The following is an 18,914-nucleotide window of genomic DNA, read 5'->3' as shown; positions in this document are numbered from 1 at the left end:
TTTTTTTAATCGGCTGAGCTGCTGAGTCTTTGGTTCCGATCGTCACGGTTGTCACAATCTCCCTCTTCTGCTGTTGGTTTTCAGGGGGTTCTTCTTCCATTCTCCGGGATCGCGGCACCTCCCCAAGACCTCCGTGTCTTTCCCTTTCTTTTGCCTACCCCTCTGGGGTCTGACATGCTCCAAAAAGCCACCAACTAGCAAAAATTGGAATCTTTCAGAGCGGCGATCCCCTCTTCAGCTCCACACCGACACAGTGCCCAACCGGAAGTCATCGACATTGGTCTTAATACAGTAGAAATTAGAACATCTGAATATCAACCACTTCAAGACTATCATCTTAATGGACAAAGTAATATGATGCCTGCATATTGAAATGTTTCCTTTTGGGTGCTGAATTACAACTCTACTATTTCCAAATCAGGCCAAATAAATGATAGTTGTAGTGAAACACATCTACAAAGCACCAGCTGGGAAGACTGATTTAGAAATCATCTTATAAAAATGTATTTGTTTGTTTTAATTCACAACAAGGAAGGGTGTTTTTCTAACCTTGATGGTCTGGGGAATTATAGATAACTATGTTGTGTAGTCCCTCAAATCATTTTCTGGTCAGTATTAGAAGTTAACTCCTCTTCTAACTATCATAGTAGGCACCAAAAGATTTAGGGTGAATGATACCTGTTTTTATAAGCTATGAGCTGTTCTATATGGTTGATTTTGAGAGACGCCAGCCTTGTTTGTATGGGAAGGAGATTTAAATAACACTGTACTTAGCTCAGCACCAGGGCAATTTGATATGTTGACTGAAGTCTGCTGTAATTGAAACATTTTTAACCACGTTATTGCAACTGTCATTCCAAGGAGCACTGATGCTACACAGTCTGTAATAGCTAAATAGCCCAGTAGTTATTGAAATATGTATGTTCTCTTTTAAACCAGGAAATTCTTTAATAAGATAATTTTCCAAAAATAGGAGAGGTTTTTTTTTGTTAAACCAGGCACAGATTTGGGGAAAAAACAAAGAGCTATTTTGTATAGAAGCAATTTGGGGCTGGGGCTGTTTGTCTATCTGTGTTAGTGTGGAGAAGGATAGATGGGTAGGTGGATGGATGGATGGAATAACAGTCCTGGATAAGTTTCTGCTAACAACTAGTATGGTGAAGACAACTGATTTTCCTCCAGGTTGTAGGAATACCCCATTTCAACAAAGTTTGAGGAAAACAGAATGGGAGCATTAGACTCTTATGAATATCTCAGTAGAAATAACCAGCTACTGAGAAGACCATAACAGATTCACGCTTCATATTAAAACACTAAGCCAGCTGGGTGGTTTTGGGCCAGTCATTCTCCCTCAGCCCAACTTCCTTCATAGAATTCCTGTTGTGGGGGGAAATATATATATATTTATTTTATCTTATTTACTTTATTTGTCAATCGCTTACAATATAAAAGATATAAGAATAAACATAAGTATAAATACAGGAAATAGGTATGAATAATTGGGGACAATAGGACAGGAACGTTAGGCACGATTGTGCGCTTATGCATGTCCCTTACATTCTTAGGAATGGGATGAAGTCAATAGAGGATAGTTTGAGGCTAGTGGGGGTTTGAGCATGTGACAACAGAGTCAGGTAGTGAATTCCAGACATTGACTACTCTGTTGCTGAAATCATACTTCCTGCAATCAAGTTTGGAGTGGTTCACATTAAGTTTGTATCTGTTGAGTGCTCTTGTGCTGTGGTTTAAGCTGAAATAATCATTAACTGGTAAGACATTGTAACAGATAATTTTATGTACTATGCTTAAGTCCTATCTTAGCCAGCGTAGTTCAAGGTTGTCTAAGCCTAGAATTTCAAGTCTGGTGGTGTAGGGTATTCTGTTGCGAACAGAGGAGTGCAGTACTCATCTTGTAAAATATTTCTGGACTCGCTCAATTGTGTTAAAATCTGATATACAGTGCGGATTCCAGACAGTGAGCTGTATTCAAGTACTGGTCTAGCAAAGGTTTTGTATGCTGCAGTTTGCAAATCAGTATTACCAGAGGAGAAGCTTTGTAAGATTAGATTTACAACTCTTAAAGCCTTTTTGGCAATATTGTTGCAGTGAGCTCTGGCATGTAGGTCATTCAATATGAGTACTCCAAGATATAGAAATAGGAGATAGGAGAAAGTTATTGGATATGTTCACCATCTTGAGTTTATAAAAATAATAAATGCGGGATATAAATAAAAACAAATAAATAATCCTAACGCTAAATAGCAAGTGCACCCAACATTCTAAAATACTTCTACATCAAATACAAGATAGCTTAGCAACCAGGGAGTATCCAACCCAGGCATTTGTATGCTTAGAATACAGGTAGTCTTTGACTTATGACCACAACTAAGCCCAACATTTCTGTTGCCAAGTGAGACAGTTATTAAGTGAGTTTTGCCCAATATTCTGACCTTTATTGCCAAAATTGTTAAGGGAATCATTGCAGTGGTTAAGTTAGAAACATGGCTGTTGAGTCAATCTGGCTTCCCCTTTGACTTTGCATGTCAGAAGGTCACAATGGGGGGGGGGGTGTCACATGACCCCAGGACACTGCAACCATCTTAAAATACATGCCAGCTGTCTAGCATCCCAATGTTGATCCTGTGACCATGAGGATACTGCAATGGCCGTAAGTGTGAAAAATCATCGTAAGTCACTTTTTTCAGTGCTGTTGTGACTTCAGTCACTAAATGAACCATTGTAAGTTGAGGACTACCAGTATTTGTTTTGTTCAGGTCTTTTCAAGGTTCTCCTCAAAAGTCTTACACCATCTAAGAATATGCGAGGTTCCCTAAAATTATGTTTTTCCCAGGGGTGCTGTCTAATGCTACTGAAAACTACAGGTGCCTAGAAGAGAAGCCAAGATCTTTTGCACAAGAAGTATGAACCTGTTAGAAATTCTGTTTATATAAAGCACTACACAGAGCAACCAGACAGTACAGTCACCATGTGCTTTACTGCTCAACTATATATCTGTAACAGGAAAAAGGAAACTCTACTTAGAACAAAAGAGCACAGAATATGATATATATATCATAGATCCTTTCTTTTAGAACAGATCTGCCTCCTTTTTTTCAACAGTTGTGCTTTTGGCCATGTCCAGAACCTGCCTCAAGTTCTCTCCTTGAGTTGCCTATGCATGCAGCTTCAGAAGGAATGGTTTCAAGGACCTTCTGGGGATCCACAAAATATAAATTATTTGCCAGGTATCGAAGATATTTGCAAATATTTAAAACCATATACACATATTATTTTTTTCTTTGTTGAAAAATTACAAGGCTTTTTCCATGAAAAATGTTTTATTTATGTTAATGTCTAATGTTTAATTTTTATATTTTTTTACAAGAATCAATAATAAATATTCTAAGAATTAGTCCATTTTAATTTTTAAGCTGGTAAACATTGATAAATGTCACCCACACATACAAAAGCTCTTTGGGTTCAAAGAGCAAAATAAGAAACACTGGTTTAGAGTATTTCCAAGCTTTAACTGGAGTTTTGCTATCCTAAGGTTAGGGATACCTATCACTTCAAAACAATGGAACTTGCAGAGCCTTGCTTAAAGTCAAAAATGTCTCACTTTCACTTAAACAAAGCTCTTTGGATTTAAATAGATAACATTTAACCCTCTTCGGTCAATATTGTGGATGGAAAGTATGAAATGTCGAAACTGTTAGCTGATTATCTAAAGGAGTGCAATGAAGTCCTTGCATTTCACCACATCTCAGACTGTTTTAAATTAATTTTACAAAGTATTCCTGTTTACCATCTGGTTTAACTCATGCCTCCATTGTTTTGGCCCAGGATACCTCTACTTTAATGCCAGTCTGAACATGTGTCTAGGAGGGTGGTTTGTTGATGTTATTCTATCACCCCAGTTGTTGCAATATTAAATAGGTGGAAAATCAGTCGTTGTTTTTCCTTCCTTCTTTCCCTACACTTTCCTTCTGTTCCCATCTGGTAATCCTCAAGAGGATTTTTCTGCTGAAATACAACCAACTTATCTTAAAGATCAATCATCTTTCTAAATTGATTAGTTATGATTTTGATAAAAATACACATTCTGGGAAGGAAACCAAGCTTCTGAGCAAAAACAAAGCAAAAAAAGGAATCACATTTCAGCTCCATTAAGAGTTGGGTTTCCAGGCCTGCTGTTAATTACATTCAGGCTTATTTCCTCTAGTAATGACATTTTCATAAGGTATAATGGTGTACTACATTTTCCTTAAAGGTGGCTCAGAGGCTAAGACTCTGAGCATGTTGATCAGAAAGGTCAGCAGTTTGGTGGTTCGAATCCCTAGCACTGCATAACGGAGTGAGCTCCCATTACTTATCCCAGTTTTTGCCAACCTAGCAGTTCGAAAGCACATAAAAAATGCAAGTAGAAAAATAGGGACCACTTTGGTGGGAAGGTAACAGCGCTCCATGCATCTTAACTTAACTCACTGCACCTCTGTTTGGTTTGCCAACTGCACACTGGCAGATAGGAAAGCACTCCAGAGGGTTAACGTCAGAAGATCATTGGTTGCCCTCTCCCCTCTTTGGAACAGCTTTATAGCTCCAGCTGCCTTAAGAAAGTTCAAAACATTCTCAAAGATCCATCTCATCCTGGGAACACTTTTTTTGAACTATTACATCTGGCAGACGGTACAGAATAATAAAAACAAGCACAAATAGGCTGAAAAACAGCTTCTATCCCAGGGCAGCAGCTCTTTTGAATTCTGCTGTATAGTGCAGTGTTGGGGGTTTTCAATTCAATGTGTGGAGTGTGAAGGAGGTGTATTTGTGTTTATTTTCATGGTCATGATGTACACTGAAGATGATGTTTGATTTCATTGTGTGAGGTACAATGACAATAAAACAAACGAAATGAAACTTTGGTATTTAGTCATGCTGGCCACATGACCACAGAGACGTCTTCAGACAGCGCTCGCCCTTCCGCTTTGAAACGGAGATGAGCACCACCCCCTCGAGCCAGAAACAACTAGCACACATGTGCGGGAGAACTTTTACCTTTACATTTCCCTTGCTACTCCTTCTATCCTAGCCTCATTCTAGAAGAAGAGAGGGTCAATCTATTCTCCAAAGCACCTGAAGGCAATGGATGGAAACTAATCAAGGAAACAACCAACCTAGAACTAAGGAGAAATTTCCTGTCAGAACAATTAAGCAGTGGAACTAAGCCTCGAGAAGTTGTGGGTGCTCCAACACTGCAGGCTCTTAAGAAGAGATTGGACAACCATTGGTCTGAAATGGTTTAAAGCACGGGTGTTTAAACCTGATCGTGTCACTTGCTGGATCGTGGCCTATCATGACATTTTTTAATGTTTGCAGAGCCAGGGTAGGCGTGGCCTGCGTGTGATGTATCCGGCTAGTTTGACAGGCCTGGTTTAGAGTTTCCTGCTTGAACCAGAGGGGGTGTTGGACTAGAAGACCTCCAAGGGCCCTTCCAACTCTGTTATTCTTTCTATGGACTCATTGTTGGGACCCAACAATAAAAGGCCGAGTTAATAATACTGTAATGGACCGTCCCTGAAAGCATCGGTCTTACCATGGCATTCTGCAGTGGGCGCTGATATCCTGTAGGCCGATACTGAAGCCTCTCTGACCATTCAGTGTGGATGTCTCCAAGATACAGCTCCTCCACCTGCCTGCTCCCCTGGTTGTGCTGGAGGAACAAGGGCTGGTGATACTTCTCCACTCGTACCAGGCTAAGCTCATGCATGGCAAAGCCAAGGCCAGGGGTGCAGTCCTCTTCCCCTTTAGCACTCAGAAGCTCATAGAGGGCACCCGGAGCCCAAGTCCGTCCAGCTGGCAAAAATCCACTGCAACGCACTCCTGTTTGGTTGAGGCGGGCAACCGTTTCCTGCATGGCCCTTTGGCTGTAGAAGACAATGCCAACTTTATGAAGGTGATAATCTGCTTCTGTAGCCCCTAGGGTGATCCAGGATGCCTGCCGGAGCCTGATTTTCCCTTTGATGACCAGAGAGTAGGTGGGCTCTCTACAGGAAGGGTCACGGTAGTAAAACTGATAGGCTTTGAAGAGGCGGTTGGCAAAGAACATATATGACCGAGTCAGGAATTCAGGTCCTGGGCGCACTTCACACCTGAAGACAAGGGGAGGAAATTCCTGTTAGGGGTTGCCATAATGAAGAGGGGCTCAACCTGTTTTCCAAAGCATCTGAGGGAAGGACAAGAAGCAATGGATGGAAACTAATCAAGGGGAGAACCAGCCTAGAACTAAGGAGGAATTTCCTAACAGAACAATTAATCAGTGGAACAACTTGCCTCCAGAAGTTGCAAATGCTCCAACACTGGAGGTTTCTAAGAACAGATTGGACAAACATTTTTCTGAAATGCTATAGGGTTCCTTGTTTGAGCAAGGGGTTGGACTAGAAGGCCCCCAAGGTCCCTTCCAACTCTATTATTTTGTTAGTTGCCAAAAGTAGGTATGGACCAACACTGTATCAGTAAACATGTTAGATATCAAAAATGGTATAAGTAGCTAAGCTGCTGGACAACATAAAAAAATTGTTAAGAGGGTAAATTTAGAGACTTGAGTAGAATTAGAAAAATCTCTTCATTTCCAGGAATGGCATGACGAGGATGATGGGTTCCCAGAGTTGCACTCTGATTTCTTTTTTAAAAGTTATTTTAATTTCAAATATTAACAGAAAGCAGACATATGCAAAGCATCAGTCTCTGCCCACATATTTATTTACAAGAACGTTTTTTTGATCTCACAAAGGTCCACTGCAAAGGGAGAAAAATATCCTTGAGAGCTCATGTGCTTTCTGGTAAATGGGCATTTTGTGAATGGCCACGGTTACCAAGGCAGCCATTTTGTGAATTATTCAACTCTGTGGTACTGTTTAGCGAGGACATGCACCCAATCGTCTCCAAATCTCCTGTCCTGACAGAAACAAAGGAATAATTTATAGAACGAACTCAAGTCACTATTTGGAACAAGAAATTCATCATTGGGGAAATTCCAGAGCTATCAAAAGTCTGGCACTGTCCCATTTTTCTTATAAAAAGTCTGATCTGCCAAGTCTGCAAGGTTGGCTTAAGGAAAATATAGATGGCCTTCTGGATTGGAAGATAAGATAAACATATTCCATTTTACCAAAGATGTTTTAAAAATGGATCTGTGAGTTCTGATTTCCTATTTTATAAAGATGATGATGTCAGACCAGACTGGACATTCTGAGAGTCGCAAGCTATTGCAATTTGGGAGCTCAAATCTGAAGAACCCTACATTATCAATAGCACTGAAAATTGGGGCTGTGCACTTAGGAAAATTATTCTCTGTCTTATTTTTCATGAGAAGCATTAACAATTCTGTACTAAGACAAGAAGGTATCTGTAAATGAATCCAAGAGGTGTCCAAGAAACCTTTAGAACTTTAGAACTTTTTTGTAATTCAACAATCTGCAGATACCATATATCTTGAGCTGATACTTTTTAAAACTTGGGTAATGTCAAAAAAGCAATTTGCAGTTTTATATTTTTTTTCTTACCTACCCAACTGGAGGACTTTAGACACACTGATTACTACAGTGTCTGATTACTACAACTATATATTGGTCTTTAAAATGCCATAAAAGATGCTACTGCAAGAGAGGAACATGTTCACACACACACACACACACACACACACACACACACACACACACACACAAAGAGAGAGAGAGAGAGAGAATAAGAAATACTTTCCACATTTTAACAAAAGCCCACCTTGACAATCAAATGCACTGAATGTGTTACACAGACATAACACGTTATCCTGCTCCTCTGCATTTTGAGGCAATGTTCATACATACCCTGTTGAGATCCAATGACCTTCTAACTGTGGCCGTAGAACAGCTGAAATTCTCGCACCGTCCTGAAGGTGGCGCAATTGGAACTGGCACTGAGGCTCCCACCATACTTTTTCTGAGCCTAGCTGGCTGATATGTGCTGTGGGGCCATCCCATATTTTCTTTCCAGTTGCAAGGGCTTGAAAGAAAAATTAGATATTTTTTTTTAGGATACAGAGACAGAGAACTCTCTGGAAATGATGTTTCAGTTCATAAAAAGCAGTGACAGCATTTGTTAACACGAAGGAGGTTTCCAAGATATCACTTTTCCTCTGCAATTACATAGAAGGTCACTGTGACGTCCATTTTATTATTATGAAGAGAAAGTAAAATTAAGGCTTGTCTGTTAGAGAACTGAAATAGCAATAGGAATAACTTTTAAAATACCACAATTTAATAATAATAGTTCCAGCATGCCAACAGGATTCAGTCTCTTCTGACATACATATATAAGCATGCATCATGAAAAAACAAAGCAAACTTTTATTATCTTTCATTGTTTTATTTTTGCTTTTAAGCTAATGCTACCGGTATTAGTCACAAGTAATGTGACTGTATTACTTGGTGAAGATCTAATTGTTTAGCAGCCTCAGCCCAATTGACCTCACAGGGTTGTTGTTGTGGGAAAGATAGGAGGAAGAAGAAGTGTTAGGTATGCTCACCACCTTGAGTTATTTATAAAAATAATAAAGGAAGGATTTTTTTTAAAAAAGTAAAATGCTGCATCATTTATTATCATGGTTTTGCAATACTAATTATCTGTGAACACTCCAACATCTATTTGGATGGAAGTGGTAAGTGAAATGAAATGAAACAAAATGAAATTGAATAATAACGAGATCTTGAGCGTTATGTTTGATCTGTATTTTTAGTAAGCCTCATATGTAAACCAACTCTTGCTGAAGGACTATCAAGTGGAAAGTGAAAAAAAATGACACAAACAAACCAAGTACCGTCTGCAAAGCTGCAATCAATCTCTCATTTTTTAATAGTTATTTTATCTCTGGGGGTCTAGCCGAGAGGCCCAAAATTAAGTCTGCTGGCATCCATTTCCAACTACCGTGTTCTATTTACAGTGAGGAACATAGAAATCACAATAGCACTTAGATTTATATACCACTTCGCAGTGCTTTACAGCCCTCACTAAGCGTCCGTGTATTGCCCCCCAACAATCTGGATCGGAAGGATGGAAGGCTGAGTCAACCTTGAGCTGGTCAGAATCGAACTGTTGGCAGTCGGCAGCCATTTGTCCAGAGTGGTATAAGGTCTCCCACTTGAGCTGGAGTTGGACTGGAAAACCTTCAATGTCCCTACCAACTTTGTTAATTTGTTATTCCCATACATCACAGCAAATATTAATGAGTGAATTATGGAAATCACCTTATATTGTATATGTCTCCACCCTATATTATCACTAAAGACTCAGCCCAAAGGACTGCAGTGTTGATCCCAATGCCGAATAAAATTTGTGGGGTGAGTGGGAAGGACCGATTGACTTGAGTCACCCCAGAAAAACCTTCCTCTTTTCTTTTGAAGTTCCAAGAATGTCACAGAGTAAGGCAAAAGCAATGGAAGGGGCAAGTGAAATTATCAGAACTATGCCACAGTTCAAAGAAAAATAAAGAATTAGGGATTAGAAAAAGAATATCCATAGTTTAGGCCCGCTGCACCACTTTCACTTCAAACATTAGTTTCACTACTTAGGAAATTTAGGAGATACATGTTTCTGCTGAACAGTTGGCAGAATGAATGACACCACCATCAGCCTTAGGAGCAATTTTCATAAGGGAGGAGCCGCCCCTGAAAAGGCCCTGTCTATAACCTTTACCAAATTGGCTTATCCAGAGAGTGAGAAATTAAAAAAATCCAAGTGAATATGGTAACTTGTAGGAAGTCTCACAGGGAAGGAGTGATTATGAGTCACCTTAAACCCCAAGATGGGTAGCAAATAAATTTGATAATGTCTGAAATGATATAGGGTCTACTATTTGAGTACGGGATTGGACTAGAACACGGTTGCCAACTGGTAGGCCACGACCCACGGGTGGGCCATGAGAAAATTTTGGTGAGCCGCAGAGAAATCTCACCGCCAGAGCACACACACCCCCAAAGCAATTAATCCTGGCTGTGCAGAAACACAAGGCTGCACCACTCACATGGCCCGCAGGAACTCTCCCCACCCACTCACGCCTTACCCGGCAAACTTGCCTGCTAATTTGCTATTTTTCCGACCATCAGCTGTTCTGCTGTGAGAGATTTAGATTAGCTAGGAAGCAGGAAATTGATGGATTTCTTGCTTTCTAGCTAGTCTTTAGATCTTCGGCTCTGCTTTTAAGCACAGTCGAACCTCCCTTAGGACTGAAGCTTCTATTATTCAATGCAGACTCACGGCAAGCAAATTTTATGTGACAGAGCTAGCCGATGGCAGATAGATAGATCACTGAGTGATTCTGTGAGCAACTCAGCCTGTCTGCCTGCTTTGCCTGATTTTGGGTAAAAGTTGCTCTTTTTATGTAAAAAGTTCAATATTTACATACTTGGTGTGTTATGAGTTAATTTTGTGAGTTTGCTTGCAAGCAAATTTTATGTGACAGACTAAGCTAGCCGATGGCAGATAGATAGAGATATGAATGATATCTGTGTGTAAGGCATCCAGAAAGTATCCATGATATCGAACATTTTCTCTCCTATTGATATATTTAAAAACAGATCTGGTATGTCTAAGGCAGTTTCCCAAAGTGAAATATTTTCGCGCGTTACACAGAATCCACCTTCTCTCCTCTCACTTCTACACTTCATAAATCACGAGAACCAATTAACTGCAACTGGAATTTCTGAATACAACATTCAGAATAACCTTGTACTTTTCAACTCCTCCACCCCGCTTCCATGAAATGTGGCAGCTGAATTTTAAAGCTGACACTGTGATTCTGTGAGCAACTCAATCTGCCTGCGTGCTTTGCCTGATTTTGGGTAAAAGTTTCTCTTTTTTTATTAAAAAAAAATCAATATTTATATAAATATTTATAATATTTACATAGAAGCCATGCCCAGCCGGTCACATGACCACCAAGCCACACCCACAAATTGGGCCATGCCCACAAAACCAGTTAGTGATCCCTGGGATTTAAAATTATGAGTTTGGTGGACCCTGAGGTCCAAAAGGTTGGTGATCCCCTGGACTAGAAGACCTCCAATGTTCCTTCCAACTCTGTGATTCTGATATCCTTTAGGACTTTGGTTAACAAAGCCAGTAACTTGAGATAAGTCCAGAAACAACTAAGAAATAATATCATAATCAGGAGAATGTGTCAATGATGAAATACAGCTGCCACATTTGACTGGAACTGGAGTTTCAGTACATTTATCAAAATGCTCTGTATAGAGTTGTGCGTGTTCCTGTTATTAGGATGAAAAATGATTAAGGACAAATCAATGTAACTAGATGTTTTCTTTTTCTCGAACGTTAATAGTATCCAATACACCAGGTGTAGCTGAATAACGGCACTTCTGGACAATAGCATCTCTTGGTCTTCTAGGTCTACGAAATCTAAGACAGCCCCTCCCCTGCCCCACCCAAGTTGTACAACTGATCTTTCAGCAGGGAAGATAACACAATATTTGCTACTACGGTTCATAGAATTCATCTTAGTAAATATCTTGCTCTATAGATTCTCTTTTACATCTCTGATAAAAGGCAGTGCAAAGATTTCCATGAAAGTCCATGAAAACTTCGACGCTTTTTCCAAAAAGGAGTTAAGAGTTAGAGATGAAAGGAAAAGAGCATCACTGATTATAATTAGCAGTTCCCGAAAAAAGCAAACATAAAGTAGTTCAAATTCCAGAATAGTTATGGATAATTATGGGAATAGTGTTTACGCACAATCTATCCTTTAATCCCCCAGCTTTTAGCTGGAAATTTAAGCAGGACAAATGCACTTCTCAAATAAAAATAGAGCTAAAAGAAGCTAAAATAAGTTCAAAAGAGGCTACAGTATTGTGTTCTGCTCGATAGTTTGTGTAATAGCTCCCAAATACTCTGTAATCCTTATTTGATCATCTGCAATTGTTGTCAATTCTGGTAATTTATACATGGCTCCTACGATGTTTCTAAAAATGCTGGCAACACAAACCACAGCACATATGGAATCAAGATTTGGAATTAATAGGGTCCTTTCTGGAGAGTAAGAATTGTTTTCTGAACATCTGAGGTAAATAGACTACTCTCCACCAGCAAGTGACAAAATGGTTCAAAGAAAAGAAGAAAAAAAAAACCAAGGAACTCTGAAACTGAAAATGGGGTTAACCATTTCCTCCTCAATAATGCTAGGAAAGAATGAGAAAGAACGTCTAGGACAGCGGTGTCCAATCTTGGCAAGTTTAAGACGTGTGGACTTCAACTCCCAGAATTCCCCAGCCAGCAGATTGTGGAGTTGAAGTCCACACGTCTTAAACTTGCCACGGTTGGACACCCCTGGTCTAGGAGATAAATTTAACCCCTGATTTATCTAAGAGCAAAAAGGATGTCCAGATTCAATTGCAAAACTAGAGGAGAAATACTAGAAAGGCTAGAAGTACATATGGGCGATTTACCCTGCCGCCACTTTCAATCCCCATAACTTTCAAAAGTATAGATAGTCTTTGAGTTATAACCACAATTGGGACTAGAATTTCTATGGCTGAGCAAGATGGTTGCTGGATTGATTCACAGCCTTTTTCTGCCAGTTATTAATGGCAGTTATTAAGTGAATTACTTGACTGCTAAGTGAATCCAGCTTTTCTCACTAAGTTTGCATGTTGGACTTTGCTAGGAAAGCCACAAATGATGATCCCATGAACCTGGGAGGCCGCAACTGTCATACATACATGCCTATTGCCAAATGGCCAAATTTTAATCACCTTACCATAGGGATGCTGCAACAGTCATAAGTGCGAGGACGCCTCATAAGTCACTTTTTCCAGTGCCACTGTAATTTCAAATGGACACTAAACAAATGGTCATAAATCAAGGACCACCTGTCGCTGGAAGGTAATCTGTGATCGTCTTCCTATCTTACTGATGTGAAATGCCATGGACAAAGAATGGAAATCATTGTCTGGTAATAAGTTCCTGCAGGTCAACAAACTAAAAGTCTTTCACTTTCACCCTACACAAAATGAAAACAAGGAAAGCAAAAAGTGTTGGACTTTCAGCATTCCATGTTCATGAAGTGCTGAAGGAAATTGGCAAAATTCTTGTTTGTTTGTTTGTTTTGTTGAGCGCATATTAGACTACAGGTATAAGTATAAACATGATTTATAAACATGATTTATAATATAAGTCTTTAACCTTAGACTGTCTACTATTGACCTCACCCCTTTCCTAAGAGGTCTCTAGGGGGCGTGCATAAGCGCACCAATGTGCCTACCGTCCCTGTCCTATTGTTTCTTTTATTTTTCTTTTATTTTTCTTATATGTACCCATTTCATGTATTCATAACTATGTATACACTTATACTTATTATCTTGTAAACAATTGACAAATAAAATAAATAAATAAAATAAATAAATGATTATTAATACATAAAATGGATACGAATAGAAAGGAACATTGTGCGCTACTGAGGGGAGCTGCAAAGCCTTCAAATTAGCATTTCCTTTCAAAGGCTTGAATTTCAGGAGTCAAAGGGATGAGGTGAAGCAAGAATTCCCTCAGGAAAGTTGCCATAGCATCTCAAGGAAAAACCACCTTAGTTTTAGAGCAGTTTCGACAGCAATGCAGCTGAAATGAAAGTAAATCAAGTGAGATTTCATGCTTTTATGTCTGGTCCCAAATTGGCTGAAACGATGGAATCAATAATTTCATCTGGAGAGTTGAAAGGAAATTGCAGAGAGAATCTTGGCTTCTTGTCTGCTTCACAAAAAGCCATGCTACAAATGCCAAATAAGTATTATGGGTCTTAACAAAACAGTGCCGTTTCAAGTTGCAGATGGACAGGTTTTACCATTTTATTATTTCCTTTCTCCAAGCTACTGACTGACCAATCAACTGATCAATGGACTGGCAATTTGATTTTACCTGTATCAGCACTTTAGTAAGAATAACTCCCTTTAAGCAAATCAGAATAGGAAGTCTACATCTTTTGAGAACTGATCGACAAATGAAGTGAAATGAAGCAACAACTAAGAGATTTGTTCATCTTTGTCTCCTCTCAATTCTCTGGCTATTTGTTCCAAGACAAAATGCATTCTTGAGTCAGGCAGCAGGTAATAGTAGGAAAAAAACAAAAACAAAGCACAATTACACAAAACAGAGAGCCAGCCAACCTTCATTCTTCCATTGCGTGGCCCAAGAGCTTCAGGGCCCTTCTAGAGGTGAGTTGTCCAGCAGCTGTTCAAAGTTGCTGGGTGTGATCCCATTCCTGAAGACCCTATAGATCAGGGGTCCCCAAACTTGGCAACTTTAAGACTTGTGGACTTCAACTCCCATAGCTGGCTGGAGAATTCTGGGAGTTGAAGTCCACAAGTCTTAAAAGTTGCCGAGTTTGGGGACCTCTGCTATAGATCTAAGACAGGATTCTTCAACCGAGTTCTCTGCAGATATTTCGGGATAACAACTCCCAGAAAAATCCTGTTCAGAATAGCCATCGATGTAATCACAAATTCTTAAGAACTGTAGATGAAAGCCACATCATCTTAGTATAACGTCTGAAAATGAAGCATTAATGAAATGAACTATAATACATTGATGTATTGATGAAATCATTGACGAACCACTATTTACATCAGTAAATGCTGATCAAAATCAATGTGGATATTTTAGCTGTCTATTGATGATTTATGACCCAACTATACGCACAATGGCAAATTTCAACTGGTATGTGCTACTGCACTTTGATTGAATCCTTGTTACGATTCCTTGGCAAATGCATCCAGCCAACATTGTTTTATATCCCAGATGCTTTGAAAAGACCATCAGGGAGTCTTAACACATTTTTTTTTAAGCCTTTTTTTCTGAATTTAGAGAGAAGGAGAAAGAGAAAAGAGAAAAGCATTGCCATTAAGATGTTTTAATGTCTGTGGAATGGGCTTTGAGAGTGAAATAAACAGCACTGATGGGACGAGGTAGGAAAGGATGTTCATGAACATTCCCCGTTCCACTTTTTAAATTAATTTATCAAAATATGAAACATAAAACTAAAATAATGGGAAAGTAGGGAAGAAAAAAGGGAAGAGGAAAAATGAAAGGGTAGGATAGGGTAAAAGGAGAAAATGAAAGAAAAGCACTGACTTCTAACTCTTTATAACTCAGTAGAATTAGACAATAACATACAGTCTCAACTTTTTATTTTTATATAGTAATATGTACTAGTCATCTCTATAACAACAAACCACTTGGTGTTCATAAACATCTCAATTATTAGAACAAAGCTCAGAAAACATATGCAGTCCAATTTCTTTAGGAAAGGAAAAAAGCAGGGGTGGGATTCAATTCTTTTAACAACCGGTTCTGTGGGCGTGGCTTAGTTCCTCTTCCCTTTTTTCTTCCCTACTTTCCCATTATTTTAGTTTTTCTTTATGTTTCATATTTTGATAAATTAATTTAAAAAGTGGAACTGGGAATGTTCATGAACATCCTTTCCTACCTCGTCCCATCAGTGCTGTTTATTTCACTCTCAAAGCCCATTCCACAGGGGCGTGGCTTGGTAGTCATGTGACTGGGTGGCCATCGCTTGGTGGTTATGTTATTGGCTGGGCGTGGCCAACTCAATATCACTCACATCGAGACACACATCTCCTCGCCTGACCTCTCATGACTGTGGGGATACTGCAGCAGTCGTAAGTGTGAAAAATGGTCATAAGTCACTTTTTTCAATGCCATTGTAACTTTGAATGGTCACTCCACACAAGCAAAGTACCAGCAAAGGAGTGGGAAAAAACTCCTGAGAAGTTCCTGAGACAGGAAGTCTAGTCCTGCCAAGAAATGTAATAAGGGTTAACGGAAAGGCAGTTTCTGTAAGCAACACCAGAATGTTTCCTTCCTGCGTTCCTTACAGGATTAGGCCAGTAATTTCTTCTAATAACTGGTTCTCCGAACTGCTTAGAATGTTAACAACCGGTTCCAGCGAATGAATAGGTGCAAATTGGTAGAATCCCATCCCTGGAAAAAAGGCAATGTCTAAAACATCAGGGACTAAAACTTCAGATGGCCTTGAGTGGTAGGACTAGTCTTGAGGGACTACAAAGAAGACAGGGGAAGTTTAAAAGGGGAGAGTTTAAAGCCAAAGTAACTTCATAAAAGATGCTAAGAGGAGCAAGGAAGAGATTAAAAAAAATAAGGGATTGTAATTGAAAAAAAAGAGGAGTTAACAAATACAGGAGGAAACAATCTAAGATGTGGAAAGCTTTTCTAATGTGATTCCCAGCCCATTTTCCGTTGCCTAGGAATTCTGGAAAACATGTTCCTGACATATCTGGAGGGCTTTGGTTTAGAATAGGCTGAGCTCTGGCAACAGTTTAAAGCCATTGAGCTAGATTAAATACTGACTCTTGCAGACTGGCTGCCTGGCTCCTCATTGGAGAAAGATGATGTTTATCATGGTTTTCTCTCTAAATTCATTTTTTGATCTAGATTTCACACCGGGGTAGGCTGAGGTTCCCTAGCTACTTTCATTTTGCAAGAACTTGAGAAAAAGACAGTTGAAGAAATCCTGCCTTTATTGGATATGTAGAAGTCAAATCTTCTGCACAAACCTTTGTTCAAAGATTTGCACTGGGAAAATAATATAGTTTGGCGTATAGCCCTTCCAAATACTCCATTGCAGTATTTCTTAAAGTGGGATCCTAGGATCTCTAGGACAGGGGTGTCCGCGAGGTGCTTAGATCTCTGGCCCATGGGGTCACCCTGGAAACAGTGAAGGAGCAGCCCACCATGCCTCTGCCAGAAAAGCTGAGCTCAGGAGGGCTGTGCACAGCCCTCCCAATCTCCATTTTCGCTGGCAGAGCACTCAGGCCTTCAAAGTCACCCCCAACATGAGTGACATCAAGCTGGCCATGCCTACCCTGGCCACGCCCACTCCCCCGCCCCAAAAGATCAAACACAACCCTCAATGAAAACGAGTTTGACATCTCTGGTCTAGGATAACTTGCCACAGCCAATTTCCCACAGCCACGGTCAAGTTGACAACTCAGGGCAAGATTTACATTAATATCACAGAAATGGTGGAATAGAATCGTTTTTAAAAAGGATGCAAAAGGAGGAGCAAAATGAAATGTGAATGACAAAAATTAAAATAATTTAAAAATTATATTAAAAATAATTAAATTGAATTGTTGAATTGTCCCACAGTAAGTTGGCCTATGGTGAGTTGGCCCATTACATCCTAGGAATCTTAGGGCTGCCCCAAGACCCTTTCAGGGATCCGCAAAATCAAATTATTTGCCAACCTGTGATGAAAAATAATGCAATAATAAAATCCCATCAAACATTTTCAATACAGTAAATATTGATAAATTTAAACCATACAAACAAGAGTTCCTTTGAGATCTGTCATGATTTTTAAAAGCAGGAAGGGGTTCTAAGAGAGAAAACAAGAATCACTCTTCTATTGAAATTATAGCTAGAAACTTACACAGACTTCCTTTTTCCACCACATGAGGGCACCTCCAAAATAACATTGAAAATGAGTGACACAGAACTTTTATCAGGATAAAAATTAACCTGAACCTTAAATTGGAAAATAGTGAGAAATAAAAACAGCTGTAATAAGACCGCTTCCTAAATGCCTCCAAAATTTATAGTTCTTTGAGTGATAAGACTCAACCTCAGCTCTTACTTGCTCTCTTTGTTGAAAACAACATTCAGTTCTACCTCTAACTGTAACATTTCTAAGTGCTCAGAAGAGAAACAAATAGAACATGGGGAAATCAGGAGTCTAGTCCATAAGATTTCAATAAAATGTGTTGCTTTAGAAAAGCCATGGAGCAAAACTTCAGTTTATGAAATTGGATTTCAAATGAAGAATTAAGCTATTTAAAAACACTTTGACACTAATATAAAAAATTCAGAATTGGGAGACATTATAAATGGGCTTCACTCTAGAGTACAGGAGGATAAAAAGAAAATGGAAAAAAAAGAATTAGGAGGAATAGTGAAAAAAGAATACACATATCATGAATATCATCTATCTACTATCAATTATTGTTAAAAGTATATAAGCGAAAACTACAAATCAGGCAATTAGCACAACATCCTGGAAATAATTCAATATTATATATGCCTAACTGACATAATGCAATTCTTTCTCTGAAAGCTTCTTTTAAATAATATTTGGAAACAACAGCTGGCACAGCTGGAGATCAGAATACTTTTGAGTTGCTTGCTTTTTAAATCTTATTATATTGATCCTGGTCAATCTCTAAGGGTTTACTCTTAATATATGCTGCCCATTAAAACATCAGATCATCATTTATAAATAATTTGAGAGTGTGCTATATCAAGAATCACTTTCTCCCATCAATTGGTTTCCCATCAATTTGATGGATTGTATCTATAGAGACGGTGGTGGTATGATGGATTACAATGAAGAGCTCGTTTTCCAAAAAGGAGGAAGCACATTCTAAGGTGGAGGGTGAAACAATAGACAATCCAGCCCAGAAATGGATCTGAGAAAGAGGAAAAAAATTTAGGATAGCCATTTCTGGATTCTCCAGTATATATCCATTAGACTAGCATAGATTTCACAACTGAACTTTGGCTGAAATGATCAGGGGTGTCAAACTCAAGGTTCTATGTTGGGGTGCTTAACACTGGCCCATGTGGCCAGCCTGGAAATAGCAAGAGACTGGTCTGAGGTGCCCCGTTTTCAGCCTGGCCACCAGGATGCTGCAGGAGGGGTCTGTCGCATCTCCCCGCCTTCCCCAGGTGGCCTGTAGAGGAGAACTACAATGCTGATCCAGCCCTCAAAGAAATCTAGTTTGACACCCCTGTTCTATGTTGTTTTTGGCCCGGGCCTGACAATATAAGATTTTATAACA

General features: G+C 39.3%; 1 protein-coding gene across 1 annotated transcript in view; it reads right to left on the bottom strand.

The window, feature by feature from the left end:
- APCDD1L (APC down-regulated 1 like) overlaps positions 1 to 18,914 on the bottom strand; it is an 84,797-nt gene that overhangs the window by 14,194 nt on the left and 51,689 nt on the right. The window contains exons 2-3 of the mRNA XM_026697443.2: positions 7,863 to 8,037; positions 5,591 to 6,146 (exon numbers count right to left, since the gene is read on the bottom strand). Coding sequence (XP_026553228.2) covers positions 5,591 to 6,146; positions 7,863 to 8,037 — 731 coding nt within the window. The remainder of the gene's footprint in view (positions 1 to 5,590; positions 6,147 to 7,862; positions 8,038 to 18,914) is intronic.

The sequence above is a fragment of the Pseudonaja textilis genome, chromosome 3, assembly GCF_049901715.1.
Source record: "Pseudonaja textilis isolate UNSWEBS1 chromosome 3, rPseTex1.2, whole genome shotgun sequence".
Classification (NCBI taxonomy): domain Eukaryota; kingdom Metazoa; phylum Chordata; class Lepidosauria; order Squamata; family Elapidae; genus Pseudonaja; species Pseudonaja textilis.
This window is presented reverse-complemented; position numbering and strand designations above follow the sequence as displayed.